At 43.7% G+C, this 13,958-nt stretch overlaps 1 protein-coding gene across 1 annotated transcript in view; it reads right to left on the minus strand.

Moving 5' to 3' along the window:
* Positions 1-3,020: 3,020 nt before the first annotated feature.
* Positions 3,021-13,958, minus strand: part of LOC143998051 (triple functional domain protein-like) — a 70,221-nt gene continuing 59,283 nt past the window's right edge. Inside the window, exons 4-6 of the mRNA XM_077493826.1 lie at positions 6,712-6,904; positions 3,336-3,848; positions 3,021-3,077 (exon numbers count right to left, since the gene is read on the minus strand). Coding sequence (XP_077349952.1) covers positions 3,021-3,077; positions 3,336-3,848; positions 6,712-6,904 — 763 coding nt within the window. The remainder of the gene's footprint in view (positions 3,078-3,335; positions 3,849-6,711; positions 6,905-13,958) is intronic.

Here is a 13,958-nt window from a genome sequence, read left to right on the forward strand (position 1 = left end):
CCTGTTATACCACTGTATGGTCTTGGCCAGCGTGATGCAGCTCAGTTGCAGGGTCTTGGCAATTTTCTCATAGCCTAGGCCAGTGGTGGCGAACCTTGGCACCCCAGATGTTTTGGAACTACATTTCCCATGATGCTCCTGCATGCTTCAGTGTGGTTGAGCATCATGGGAAATGTAGTTCCAAAACATCTGGAGTGCCAAGGTTCGCCATCACTGGCCTAGGCCATCTTATATAGAGCAACAATTCTTTTTTTTCCTTTTTTTTTTTTTAAATCCTCAGAGAGTTCTTTGCCATGAGATGCCATAACACCAAATGTAACACATCTGCTCCCCATTCACACCTGAGACCTTGTAACACTAAAGAGCCACTTGACATTGGGGAGGGAAAATGTTTAATCTGGCCCAATTTGGACATTTTCACATAGGGGTATACTAACTTTTTTTTTGCCAGCGGTTTAGACATCAATGGCTGTGTTGAGTTATTTTGAGGGGACAGCACATTTACACTGTTATACAAGCTGTACACTCACTACTTTACATTGTAGTAAAGTGTAATTTCTTCAGTGTTCTCAAAATGAAAAGACAGAAGAAAATATTTACAAAAAAAATGTGAGATTATATATATATATATATATATATATATATATATATATATATATATATATATATATATATATATATATATATATATATACACACACACACACACACACACTATCTATCCATATCTACACATACATACACACTCTCTAGGGGGAAAAGAATAGTGATCATTGCACACCATATTTGCACAGTGAACAAATACACTTTTTTGAATAAAATAAATAGGAAAAACAGTAGGCTTTGGTTGGCTTTTTCTATGACGTGAAAAATATTTTTTTTTTCTACAGCTTACCTGTAAAATTATTTTCTGTAAATCACGGGACACAGAGCACCATAATAATGACTATCTGGGTTATGCGCCACGTATAGGTGATTGGACACTGGCAACCAATAAATAGAAAGTTACCCCCATATGACACCTCCCATATAGGACGTACCTCAGTTTTTGTAGCACGCAATGAAGAACACAAAAAAAAGGGAGGGACCTTTGTGTCCCGTGATGTACTACAAGAAAAGGATTTTACACTTAAGCTATAGGAAAAATACATCACGGACACAGAGCACCATAATGATGACTGACTATCTATGATGTCCTAAAGAAATGCCCCTGGGGGGAAGGAGGCACTATTATAGAAACCTACTCGGTTATTTGTAATACACTGAGGTCAAAGGCAGTATTTTCTACATGATTGACATTGACCTGGTAAAAACCCTGTAGATGTATAAACCAAAGACCAAATAGTGGTCTTGTAACCCTGGGCCACCAACAGCTGATTATGGATGTCCCAAGATACTCCCACACCTGGTAGATGATCTCTCCACAGAAAAAAATACATTTTTTTTTGCCATTTAAACCATAGGCATCAGTGATAAACTGGCAGATCCACTGCTAAATATTCGACCTGGGCTCTTCTGGTTCTTCTGGCATCACAAACCAGTATTCCTGACTTGTGACAACAACTTAAGTAGACTCTGAACTACCTCTAGAGTAGGTAGCAATTCTTCTCCTGCCGACTGTGGATTATGAAAAAAAAATAAAAGGCAAGATACTATCCTGATTCAAGTGAAAAACTAGAAACCACAAGCAATAAAAATGGATGAGTACGCATCACCACCTTGTGACGCAAGACCAAGAATGGCTTCTTGCATGAAAGAGCCCCCAATACTGACACTCCACTTTGTGAAGTGATAGCAACCAAAGAAGCCACCTTCTAAGATAAAAGGACTGACAAAATCCCCTGATTGATTCAAAAAGTGGCCTCTGCAAGGACAATCAAGACCAATTCAAGTCCAAAAGGACACAAGAATGGCTCGGCAGGTGGGACTGCCCAAATTATCTGCTGTATGAGGTATGAAAAAATAAAAAAATAAAAAGGCGTGAGAAACAACAACCCCCGGAAAAAAATGGATAGGGACAAACCCTGACCCTTAACGGTACTTAAGGCCAAACTCCTTTCTTCTACCGATTGGAGAAAGAAAGAGAAAAAGCTCCCACCCGCATATTTCTGTGGGTGCCACTTCCTCAGCCAGTTAAGTAGGACCCAGCCGAGATTCGAACAATGGGCGGGCAGGCTGAATGTACCAAGTTACAACCAACCTACCAGATTTTGTAAGCCATCAATAGTGGCTGGTATAGTCGTCAGCAATCACTGTCTACTCCATCGAGGATGGCTTTCACCAGGAGAATACAATGGCTTGGCAGGAGAAATTCTCCTGTCAAACACTGTTCGTGTTGATAGGGAAATTGTGGTTACAGGAAAGAAATTTGCTACATGTATAGCCTGCATAAGACTAAAAGCAGGAATGCACGGGGAAAAAGCATTTCACTTTAAGTACATAAAAGCTAAACTTGGGGGGTGAAAAATATTTACCCTTGCAACAGGCCCCCCCCCTCCCCACTACAGGGCTTAATTGTTCATTTTGCTTAGTGGCTGGTGAATAAGTTGATATATTTACCTTTATTCCTGACTGCCACAGGCTCTCTCCACTCTTTGACCAATTCCATGAATACCCTTTCCTTACCAGTCACAGCTCTAATGTCATCTTGTACAATGCAGGACCAATGTAGCCCTGCAGTGTACGGGAGGATGCTGCTGTCCTGTCCCCATTACAGAGCATCAGACAGAAGGAGGAGAGCACTGTCTGGCAGGGAGAGAGGAATAAGGTAATTCGCCCTATTACCCTCTGCCTGGGTAAAGATGTTTTTTGTCCCTGGAGCTTTCAACAGGTTTAATGTTAAAATGTATTTTTTATTTTTTTTGTTAAATCTGTAATCTGATATTTACAGCTTTAAAATTACAGCACTGCAGCCTTTTTCAGTGAAGCCTTCAGCTTGCAAGTGATCAATATATCACAGGTTACATAGCAACCACATCAATAAGTACCATGCTGATTGGTTCCTGATCACCTGTGGGGACTTAAGCAGTTTGTGATACCTTGGATTGAGAGTCCTCAGCTGCACTGTCAGGTAGTAGCTTTAAAAAGGGAGAAAAATTATATAAATGTATCTCCAGCATGGGGCATTACCGGAGAATGTTAACATACTGTAAGAAAAAGGGGTTAAAACATTAGGTGGTGGCTAATAAAAGGACTGTTTTGATAACTGGTATGGCTAAGTGCTAAGAAAACCTATTGAACAGACACTACATGCACAGTTCTTGCAGTTTTACCTGACAAGCTGATTTTCACTTGGAACTGTATTTTAGCAATGGTTAAAACAGTTTAATACGTACCTTCTCAGCATCTTGTTCGAATAATCTTAATTGAAAGCACTGGTCCAATTTCAACTTTCGCTGCTGCCACACTTGATGTAGATGGTGCCTTGTAGAATGAAGCCTGTCCAACATGGTAGAAACTTTGGGTAAGAAATTCTGAAGGTCAGCATTGCCAGAACTTGAATTTTTCTTGGGAAAACTTTCACTGTTCTGAATTCTTTGCAGAAGCATTTGTCCTTCATTATCAAGATCTTCAATTGGTGCCTTTGTAACCCTTTTTTTTAACTGAGAATGTGCCTCAATCATACTCCTGGCACCTTCTAAGTCTTGTGGCAATTCTTTATTAGCAAGCATTTCCTGCAGCTCATCTAGTCGAGAAAGCATGTGGGTAGCGTTGGTAATAAAATCTTCAAATGCCACCCTGATCTCTATCCATTCTTCATGGTTATACTCCAAGCAACCGTCAAATTCTGGAGTTAGCTGGGAGGGATCAACAACTTTGGTGAGGCCTTCCAAAGACACCAAGCTAGTCTGTAAAAGAGCAAACGTTATTAAAATTAGTCTTGAAAATCCCCAAATAAAACTTTTTTTATAACCTAGTTTTTGGATACAACTTAATGTTGAAATCTAGGTTGGGGGGGGGGGGTGGGGTAATCAGAACACATGGAGCCTACAACTGGGATTTTAAAAAACAAAAATATAATACTGCAACGCAAAAACACAGTAGTAGCTTCCATAGTTTCATACTGTAGTTGGTAAGGTTGAAAAAAGACCAAAGTCCAACCTGTGTGTGTGAGCTTTTATGTCAATATTGCATTGTGCCTATCTAGTAATTTTTTTTAATTATCGAGTATCCCTGCTGAAAATTATAATATATCACACACACACAATTTTGATCACCTCTCCAGAAATTGGTTATCCACTTTCATACACAGCGGGTAAAATAAGTATTGAACATGTCACCATTTTCCTAGATAAATTTATTTCAAAAGGTGCCATTGACATGAAGTGTTCACCACATTACGGCAACAACCCATGCAAGCCATACAAAGAAAGCAAAACAAAGAAGTTCAGAAATGAAGTTGTGTGTAATAAAATGGATTGACACAGGGAAAAAGTACTGAACATGCTAACTGAAATGTACTTAATACTTGGTTCAAAATCCTTGGTTGGTAATAACAGCTTCAAGACACCTCCTGTATGGAGAAACTAGTTGCATGCATTGCTCAGGTGTGACATTCTTCCACACAGTCTTCAAATGTTGGAAGGTTCCATGGACCTGTTCTATGAGCTCTGATCTTTTAATTCTTTCCATAGATTTTCTATTGGCTGGGGCATTCTAGCAGCTTTATTCTCTTTGAAACCAATTGAGCTTGCCTTTGGGATCATTGTCTTGCTGAAATGTCCACCCTCGTTTCATCATCATCCTGGTAGCAGATTTGAATGCCTTGGTTAATTTTTCCATTAATCCTTTCTTCAATCATATGAAGTTTGCCATTACCGTATGCTGAAAAACAGCCCCACACCATGATGCTCCCACCAAACTTCACTGTTGGTATGGGGGGTGATGTGCAGTGCAATTTCACCTCCAAACATGGTGTGAATTATGGAATCCAGAGTTGAATTTTGGTCTAATCTGACCAGACTAAATTCTCCCAGTATTTCACAGGCTTGTCTAAATGCTGTGCATTAACTTTAAACAAGCTTCAACATACCTTTTCTTAAGCAATGGAGTCTTGCATGGTGAGTGTGCATACAGGCCTTGCCGGTTGAGTGCATTACTTATCATTTTCTTTGAAACAACTGTACCTGCTAAATCCATGTCTTTCTGAAGCTCTCCACAAGTGGTCATTGGCTTAGACAACTCTGATAATTCTTTTCGCTACCCTGTCAGAAATCTTACGAGGAGCACCTGGTTGTGGCAGGTATATGGTGAAATTATGTTCTTTCCACTTCCGGATTATGGCCCGATAGTACCCACTAGAACATTCAGAGGTTTAGAAACCCTTCCGTAACCAATGCCATCAGTATATTTTCTAATAAGAAGGTTGCAAAGGTCTTGAGAGAGCTCTTTGCTTTTACCCATCACAAGATGTTTGTGTGACACCTTGGTAAGGGAGACACATTTTAATAGGCAATCAGTTGAGACTGAACCAGCTGATACTAATTTGCACTGACAAGGGGCAGGATTGCTTTCTAATAACTGACAGATTTCAGCTGGTGCCATGGCTTTCCATGCCCTTTTGCACCCTCCTTTCTTCGTGTATTCAATACTTTTCCCCGTGTCCTTCCATTTGATTAAACATAACTAAATTGCTGATCTCATTTGTTTTGGTTTGTTTTATGTATGGGCTGCATGGGTTGTTATAGATGTGGTGGAAAAATTGCATGTCAATAGCACCTTTAAAAATAGATTTACCTAGAAAAATGGTGACGTGTTTAATACTTTTTTTTTACCCGCTATATTTGTAAATCATATTTATACGTCAATTGTGACATACAAGAGACAAGCTTGGGGCACCAACAACAAAGGTTCCTGGCCCACTGCCTATTCTTTAAACAGTAAACTACTGAAGTCATCTAGAAAGCACTGCTACCCCCATCCAGTAGTCTCATGTGGTGTTATTTAACTAACCTGGAGCAGTCAAAAGCTGAGTGGTTGCCATGCACAGCTGCTGTCTTCAGCTTTTTCAATAAAGCTTTGCAAGGGCCATCAACTGGTTGCCATGTACAGCTCCTCCAAATTCTGGTTGCATCGTTTTTGATTAATTCCCCTCTCATGCAGTGACCTCATGAAATCGATCGGCCCTGTACACAGGCAGTCTGCACCCAGGGCGATTACTTGTATGTGATCACTGTGTGAGCAATTACATGCTAAAGGCATTGATTAGCTGAGGGAGCCAGCAGCCTCCCATTTCTTTCAATGAGACTGCCTAAGTTAACTGCAGAAACACCTGCTGGGGTTCTCACGGCTTAATCAGAAGCAGGGTGAATGCATCCTAAAAAGGGACACAGTTTAAAACTTATACAAATGAGAACAATCTTTAGAGAGCACCTGAATACTATAGCAATTTAGTACCAAGATTTTGCTCTAAAGCTGGCCATAGATCAAAATTCAGCAGGAACCGACCGTATCTCTCAAATCGACTTCTGCACAACCAGCCTATTGGAAAACTTTTCACTTGATCGGTGCCGGAGGTGCTGATTTATTCTGATGGGGGGGGGGGGGGGGGAGGGGGGGGGAATCCCCTGAATGAATGGAAGAAAGCGAATGATGTATGACCTGTCTAGAGCTCTACTTACAGAATAAAAGGAAAACCAAAACCTGCAAAAAAAATACATGATTAATGTTGGAAAAATAATATTATACACAGTCAGAGAAAACCATTCTTACCTCAAACTCAAATTTTGAACTTCCAAAATTAGTTCTTTGTTTCTGCCAAAAATTGTCTGGCTTTATTATTAGTGCAACATGAATACAACAAGGAAAGGATTCTTGTAAAATCTTCAGTAATGGTTTAATGGAATCCCACTTAGAGCCACGCATATCTACAATTACTGTGAAACCTCTTTTGCAAACCTCTTCGCTGTTGGAAAAGAAAAAGCAATAAAAACATAAGTTGCAAATATGAAAATTAATTTTACAATAATCACCAATTGTTGAATTAAGCTGGTTTCACACTGCTGTGATCTGACTTTCAGTGCAATTAAGTCGTGAATGCTGTTTGCATATTCCATGGGTTCAAATGTGTTGAAACAGCACCAAAGTACAGGAACCTGTTCCAAAATCACACCATGCCGTTGTATTGATGTGATGAGTACCTGGGTGCAGTCGTGTCGAGTACCTGGGTGCAGTCGTGTCGAGTACCTGGGTGCAGTCGTGTCGAGTACCTGGGTGCAGTCGTGTCGAGTACCTGGGTGCAGTCGTGTCGAGTACCTGGGTGCAGTCGTGTCGAGTACCTGGGTGCAGTCGTGTCGAGTACCTGGGTGCAGTCGTGTCGAGTACCTGGGTGCAGTCGTGTCGAGTACCTGGGTGCAGTCGTGTCGAGTACCTGGGTGCAGTCGTGTCGAGTACCTGGGTGCAGTCGTGTCGAGTACCTGGGTGCAGTCGTGTCGAGTACCTGGGTGCAGTCGTGTCGAGTACCTGGGTGCAGTCGTGTCGAGTATTAGTGTCAGCAAGATAGTTGTTAGGCAATTTGGATAGGGTAAAATTCACACTCCTCATTAAATGTAACCACTTGCCGACTGGCTCCTGTACATACAGGTCGGCACGTGGATATGAAGATGGATATTTCGTAACGGCAGCAGCTGCTGCCACAACGGAGATATCCATCTCTTCAGGAGCTGGTCGTGTTTAACCACTTCAATACAGGACATTTATACACCCTCCTTATCAGACCAATTTTTAGATTTCAGCGCTCAAACTTTGAATGCCAGTTACTCAGTCATGCAACACTGTACCCAAAGAAAATTTTTATCATTTTTTTCATACAAATAGAGCTTTCTTTTGGTAGTATTTAATCACCACTGAATTTTTTATTTTTTGCGACATAAGTGAAAAAAGAGCAACAATTTTGAGAAGAAAAAAAACTTTTTTTTAGTTTCTATGATAAAATTTTGCAAATAAGTCATTTTTGTTCACAAATTTGGGCCAAAATGTATACGGCTATATATCTCTTTGGTAAAAATAAACCAAATTAGTGGATATTATTTAGTCTCTTTGAAAGTTAGAGAGTCTACAAGCTATGGTGCAAATCATTGAAAATTGATTACATCAGGTGTGATCAGATGTGCTGACGGCCTATCATTTCTTGAGGCTCTGAAATGTCAGGAAAGTACAAATACCCCCAAATAACCCCTTTTTGAAAAGTAGACAGTCCATGGTATTAAGTAAGAGGCAAGGTGAGTTTTTTGAAGTTGTAATTTTTTCCCACAACTCTTGGGAAAAAGAAGAATTTTTTTTTTTTTTTTTTTTTTTACAAAATTGTCATAAGTTATTTCTCATACACAGCATATGCATACTTCCAATTACACCCCAAAATACATTCTGCAACTCTTCCCGAGTATGGCGATACCACATGTGTGGGATTTTAACACAGGCTGGCCACACAGAGAGGTCCAACATGCAGGGAGCACCGTCAGGGGTTCTAGGAGCATAAATTACACCTCTAATTTCCCAACGACCTATTACATTTGTGAAGGCCCTGGAGCACCAGGACAGTAGAATTACCCACAAAATGACCACATTTTGGAAGGCAGATACCCCAACGTATATTCTATGAGGCATAATGAGTCTTATGAACAGTCAATTTTTTTTCACAAGTCTTTGGAAAAGGTGGAAAGAAAATTAAAACTTTTTATTTTTTATTTTGTTTTTACACAAAGTGGTCAGTTTATAAGATATTTCTAACACAGCATTTATATAGCAAAAATTACACCCCAAAACACATTCTGCTACTCGATACCACATGTGAGACTTTTACACAGCCTGGCCATATACAAAGGTCCAACCTGGAAGTGGTACCTTCATGCGTTCTATCTCATTTCATTCCTACCTATCACACTTTTGAGGGTCCTGGAGCACCAGGGCAATGGAATTACCCACAAAACGACCCCATTTCAGAAAGCAAACACCCCAATGTGTATTCTATGAGGCATGGGCTGCAAATAGGTACTCTGACTGGCTGGTGACAGGTACTCGGGTACTCAGACGGGCTGTGATGGGTGATGACAGGTCCTCTTTATTGGGGGGGGTAATCAGTGTGATTTGTGTGTACACTAGGCGGTAACGAGATGTTACCACGATCTCCTCCTCACACACGATCAGTGTGTGAGGAGAACCCGGTAACATCTTGTTACGGCGGTTTGTTTACATTCTGTGACCAGCTGTGATTGGACACAGCCGGTCACGTGTTAAAGAGACAATTTAATTGGCTCTTTACTGCGATCGGTGTTGGGCTGTGTCAGGGTGACAAGCCGTATCCCCGTTGAGCGCTCTGCACGTGCGCTGTAACGGCACAGTACATGTGACCGGCTGGGATTGGACACGGCCGGTCACATGTATCGGGGGTGGATGGGGATGAAAATCCCACAGATCGGGGGATGGGCTCCACCACGATTGCCGCGCTGCGGGCCCCCGCAGGAGCGGCAAAATACTGAGGCCGTCATATGACGTCCACCCAGGATGGGAGATCCCATCTGTGGACGTCATATGACTATGGCCGGGTATTGAAGTGGTTAAGATAATGGTGGTCTCTGTGGTGGATTCGCTGCAAGATCACAGTTATCGGAGGTGGGACCTTTCCGTGGCCAGTTATGGAGACGAGTGAGGGGAAGATGGCCCCCACCCTTCCCCATACTATAGAGCAGGGCGGAAGTGACGTCAAAACGTTACTTCCGCCCATACGTCTTAAAGGGCCATTTTTTCAATGTCATTTTTATTTTCTTATTGCATTTTAGTCCAAATATGAGATCTGAGGACTTCATTTATGAGGACCTGTCATGCTTTTTTCTATGACAAGGGATGTTTCCATTCCTTGTAATAGGAATAAAAGTGACCCAAATAATTTATATTTTTTTTAAAACAGTGAAAAAATAAAATCAAGTAAAATAAGAAAAAAAAATAAAAATTTTAAAGCGCCCCATATGACAACGGTTGTCAAACACATGTGAGGTATCGCCACAATTGTTATGAGCCAGAGCAATAATTCTAGCCCTAGACCTCCTCTAACTCAAAACATGCAACCTGTAGCATTTTTTTAAAGGCCGCCTATGGAAATTATTAAGGGTAAAAGTTTGACGTCATTCCACGAGCGGGCACAATTTTGAAGCGCGAGATGTTGGGTATCAATTTACTTGGCGTAACATGATCTTCCGCAATATAAAAAAAACAATAATAATAATAATAATAATAATAATAATAGATACGGCGACTTGCAGGAAAAGGCCACCAGTTCCAAAACCCTCCTGGCCGGTGTAATGGCCACTAGAAAGAGCAATTTCGGGGAAAGAGTCAACAAGGGGATTTCCCCGATATTCTCAAACGGCGGTTTCTGAACCGCCGATAACACCAGGTTCAGATCCCACTGGGATAACGGTGGACACACCAAAAAGGAACTACATGTCAAACTCCCTGAACAAAGGTGCTCACTATAGATTGAGATGCCAGGGGTCACTGTAAAAAAAAAAAAAACCATGGCTGATCTTTGTCCTTTAATGGTGCTCAAAGCCAACTTCTGGTCTACTCCTCGCTGTAGAAACAGCAGAATCCTGGAAATGGAATAGGAGCAGGGACACCATCATTTACCCTCACACAGAGATGTATGCCTTCCAGGTACAATGATATATTTTCCGAGAAGAAGATTTCCGTGCTCTTAACATAGTTGAAATCATAGAGTCCGATAGGTCCTGGTTCCTTAGCACCTGGCTCTCAACAGCCATGCAGTTAAAACAGTGATGGTAAAGCAGGATTGAGAATTAGACCTTGAAATAGGTCTTCTCAGATCGGTAGTTGCCAGGGAGCTTACGCAACCTGGGGCGACGAGGCCAATCTGGGGCAGTCAGAATTACTGGAATCCCCTCGGCCTCCACTCTGCAAAGCAGACGTGGTAGTAGCTTTAGCAGAGGAAAAGCATAGATCAGTCGATACTGACCCCCACAGAGCCACCAGCACGTCTGCCCAAGGAGCTCTTGTCCTTGATACGAAACTCAGCACCTTCCGATTGAGACGGGAAGCCAGAAGATCCGTGTCTGGTGTGCCCCATCGCAGGCACAGTAGCATGAACACCTCCGGATGCAGCTCCCATTCTCCTGAGTCCAGCATCTGGCGACTTAAGTAGTCCACCTGCCAGTTCTCCACTCTGGGGATGTAAATGGCCAATACATGTCGCTCTGTCCACTGAAGGATGTGAGCGACCTCCTGTTTAGCAGCCGAGCTTCTTGTTCCTCAATGATTGACATATGCCACCACTGTGGCGTTGTCTGACTGCATTCTGATCGGGCGCCCTCGTAGTCTCATCAACTATGTGAAGAGGCAAAGCCTGATCGCTCGGAGTTCAAGCACATTCATCGGCAACTTGGGTTCCTCACCCGACCAGAGACCCTGGGTTGACTGTACTCCCAGTACTCCACTTCAGCCGGTCAGGCTGGAGTCTGTTATAATCACAGTCCAATGCAGAGGTAGGAACGACATACCGGACCAAAGTGCCGGGGACCTCAGCCACAAAAACAGGGAGTCCCTGACTAACTGGCTCACCTGAATCTGCCGACCCAGGGAGAATGTCCCATTTTGTCAATATCTCCTTCTGCAAGACTCTGGTGTGAAACTGGGCATATGGTACCGCCTCGAGGGAGGAAACCATAAGGCCCAGAACTCGCAATCAGAAACTCAGCAACGACCACGTGCGGTTCAGCAATCCCCAAGGTGAGAGCGCCCCAGGGGACCCCTATCTAAGAAGAGAGGGAGGAGAGGGACCCCCAAATCCATCTACCAGGGAATGCCCAGCTGCTCAGCCCCACCGAGGCAGGGAGAGCTGTACTTACCATCTGGATGAGCTGGGGACATTCCATCACAGACCCATTCCCGAAAAGTACGGGGTGGCTGCTGGCCACGGCACACTGACTCAGACATCAGTAGACCGGTCATATGTGTGCCCTGGAGCATTTCGCTCACCGGCCAACCCTGGGGCATGAGGGGCATGTCGTGGTCGACCCAGCGTGTAGCTATGGTCTGCACATGCTCGATGGCCAAGCTGAGGAGACTACAAGAATAAGGGTATCCAGTCTGTCACCCAGCCGGCTGTTGATAGTAGATCATGGGACCTAAACTTGCGCAAAAGGGAAACCTCTGAAACAAAATCCCAGGACTGATGGCCCCGCAGGGTTCCTAGGTCCATCTCCTTCATTAGGCAGAAAAAAAACTGAAGCTGCAGGAAGCAGGCTGGGGGGTTGTTAATGAAGGTACCGCCCCCTAGAAAGTTCTGTTTTTGTACATGTTAACATGTTCTGCCTAGTCCTCTCCTGAAGGTGGCTTAACAACCCTATGGTCAAGAGTAAAGGAGCTGTGTCAGTCAGTGAACAAAAGAGAAAAAAACTGTTTTAAACTTGTAAGCACCAAAATCTCAAAACAAGGCTAATCCTTAGTGGTTAATAGGTACAATGCCCAGCGGGTTTGGAGAGGTGACTCATACATCTTGTGGCATGTATGCGTTTCTTGATCATCCGATCAAGGATGAATACTGCTGTGCAAAATGTAAGTGCATCGTTTCCCTGGAAGCTCAGGTTCTGAATCTGGGGAAGCAACTGTCAGCACTGAGAAGTCCCTCCATACTAAACGAGAACCAGGAATGTACACGGCAGGTGCCTGCAGGGGCCAACACAGAGGCGGGTGGAGACAAAGAGGTGCAGGCACTAGCAAAGTAGATGTGGAGTAGAGTAGATGGTTGAAAGTCAGGAAGGGTTAGCGGGGGAAGTGCCAGGGAGGCCGACCCAGGGCTGGAGCATCCCAATAAGTACGCTGCATTGAGTGACATCGGTGAAGTCAGTCAGGAAGCAGCACTGCTGGAGCTGAGGGACTCTCCTAGCTGCCGGGGGAAGAACTCCTCCAGTGAGAGGGGGGAGGGAGGAAGGGAAAGGAAAGACAGATTCTGGTGGTCTTTAAAGATTGGCCTCTCTGTCCCTCTAACAAAGACCTGAAGCGCCGAACAGTATGTTGTCTACTGGGGTGCTCGGGTTCGGCACACCACACATCTGGTAGGTAGATTACTGGGAGGGGCTGGGCAAGACCCAGTTGTCATGGTGCACGGTGGCACCAATGACAAAGTCAGAGGCAGATGGAGTGTCCTAAAGAATGATTTTAGGGACTTGGGAGCTAAATTGAGGAAAAGGACCTCCAAGGTAGTATCCTCAGGAATACTACCAGTAGATCAAGCCACACCAGAAAGGCAGAGGGAGATTAGGGAAGTAAACAAGTGGCTGAAGAGCTGGTGTAGTAAGGAGGGGTGTCACAGATCAGCTGCGGAGCTGATCTGCGTCTCACCTTTAGTGCAGTGGGTCAGCTGGCATCTGTTGTCCACTGTCTGGTGTTCAGCTCTGTGCACTCTCCAGCTATGGGTGTCGACGCCCTTCACCTGTTGCCCAATATATGATTCCTTCCTGCTATTTCCTGTCCAGCCCCTCATGTGCTTATCTATTTAAATCCCTTTCAAACCAGCCACTGGTTGCTTGAGCAATGTTTGTTCCTGAAGCTCCCCTGTGTAACCTATTTTACCTGACTTCTCGTGATCTGATCTTCTGTGTACCCACCCGGCTTGTTCTGATTACGTTGTCTGCAGCCTGCCCTGACCTTGGCTCACTACCTGGCTTTCCTGGCTTCATCCATCCATCCTTGTCTACAGTGTATTCTGGTACTTCCCTTGCGAGCAGAGTGAACCCGGGGGTCGTGACCTGTGGTCAGCACGCAGCTAAGTCCAAACCTTCGTGAGAGGGTCACTGGCGGAACACCGGCTGACTCTTAGATTTCACGCCCTGGGGGATCCAGTGTCACCTGCTCGCCTGAGGATTCGCTGTAAGTAGTACCGTGACAAGGGGTTTGTGTTCCTGGAGGACTGGGCCGACTTCTCAGTCGATAACCGGTACTATAGA

Source organism: Lithobates pipiens, unplaced genomic scaffold (assembly GCF_037356315.1).
Source record: "Lithobates pipiens isolate NorthernLeopardFrog02 unplaced genomic scaffold, aLitPip1_a1.2 Scaffold_19, whole genome shotgun sequence".
NCBI lineage: Eukaryota > Metazoa > Chordata > Amphibia > Anura > Ranidae > Lithobates > Lithobates pipiens.